The 935-nt window shown below is 57.8% G+C and overlaps 1 protein-coding gene across 1 annotated transcript in view; it reads left to right on the top strand.

The window, feature by feature from the left end:
- Window positions 1–758: 758 nt before the first annotated feature.
- LOC104398428 (16 kDa beta-galactoside-binding lectin) overlaps window positions 759–935 on the top strand; it is a 2453-nt gene continuing 2276 nt past the window's right edge. Inside the window, exon 1 of the mRNA XM_010008537.1 lies at window positions 759–767. Within this exon, the coding sequence (XP_010006839.1) occupies window positions 759–767 (9 nt within the window). The remainder of the gene's footprint in view (window positions 768–935) is intronic.

Here is a 935-nt window from a genome sequence, read left to right as displayed (position 1 = left end):
CTTCATCCCCCTGCTCAGACCCTCAGGGCAGGGATGCTGTGCAGCTTTAAGGGACAAAGCAGCCTCCTTTCTTGCCGGCTGCTCTCAGCCCTGCCCGGCCCCTTCCTCTGCTAACAAAGCATTTCTCTTTTCCCTCTGGAGTCTTTTGCAACTGGAATGGGAACCAGCCAGGTCACGCCGCTTTCCAAAAGCTGCAGCCTGAATTCTCCCACCCGGTAGCGCCCCACACAAAACAGCCTTAACTCTGAGGCATTTTTTTCTAAACGCTGGCACAGAACAAAGGTTTGGGTTTCATGTCACTGCAAAGAGCGACGATTTGTTCCCAGGGGCTCCAGCCAGCCCAGGCTCCGGGCTGGGAGGATGCGCACACCCTGTGCAGCAGTAACCTGAGGACTCCAGCCCTGATTTTAGCCAGGGATCACTTCCCAACAGCTCGGGCTCCCGGCACACGAGCCCAGACCCACGGCAGAGCAGCTCACAAGAGCTCACAGCAAGGATTCCCAGCATCCCGCAGCAGCAAAACAACCGCTGGCTTTTAAAAATCACACCCATTAACTAGAGGCATTAACAGAGATCTCCAGCTTGAAACGGCTGGGAAAGCTCCAGCCCCGACCAGCTGCAATTGATCCCCTTCCTCACCCCCCCGCCCCATCAGGGGATGGTCTTGCCCAGGCGATTTAAGCTGCGGGAACCGAGCGCTGAGTCACGCCTGGGCTGGGCTGTCCTGCCTGCTGGGACTGGTGTCACTGGTGTCAAGCATGGAGCAAGTGAGTGCTACCCCGAGCCAGCACCAGGGCTTGGCGGCGTGTGGGTTTTGGGCTGGGTGCCAGGGGTAGGAGGAGAAACAGGCTGAGGGGAAAGGCTGGGCTGATGTATGGGCTGTGGGAGGAATAGTTAGGGCTGACCAGCTGGTTTTCTTCTCCTCTAGCAAGTTT

This window comes from Chaetura pelagica, unplaced genomic scaffold, assembly GCF_000747805.2.
Source record: "Chaetura pelagica isolate M959 unplaced genomic scaffold, ChaPel_1.0 scaffold272, whole genome shotgun sequence".
Lineage (NCBI taxonomy): Eukaryota > Metazoa > Chordata > Aves > Apodiformes > Apodidae > Chaetura > Chaetura pelagica.
Note: the sequence above shows the minus strand (reverse complement) of the source record. Positions and strands in the feature narration are given on the sequence as shown.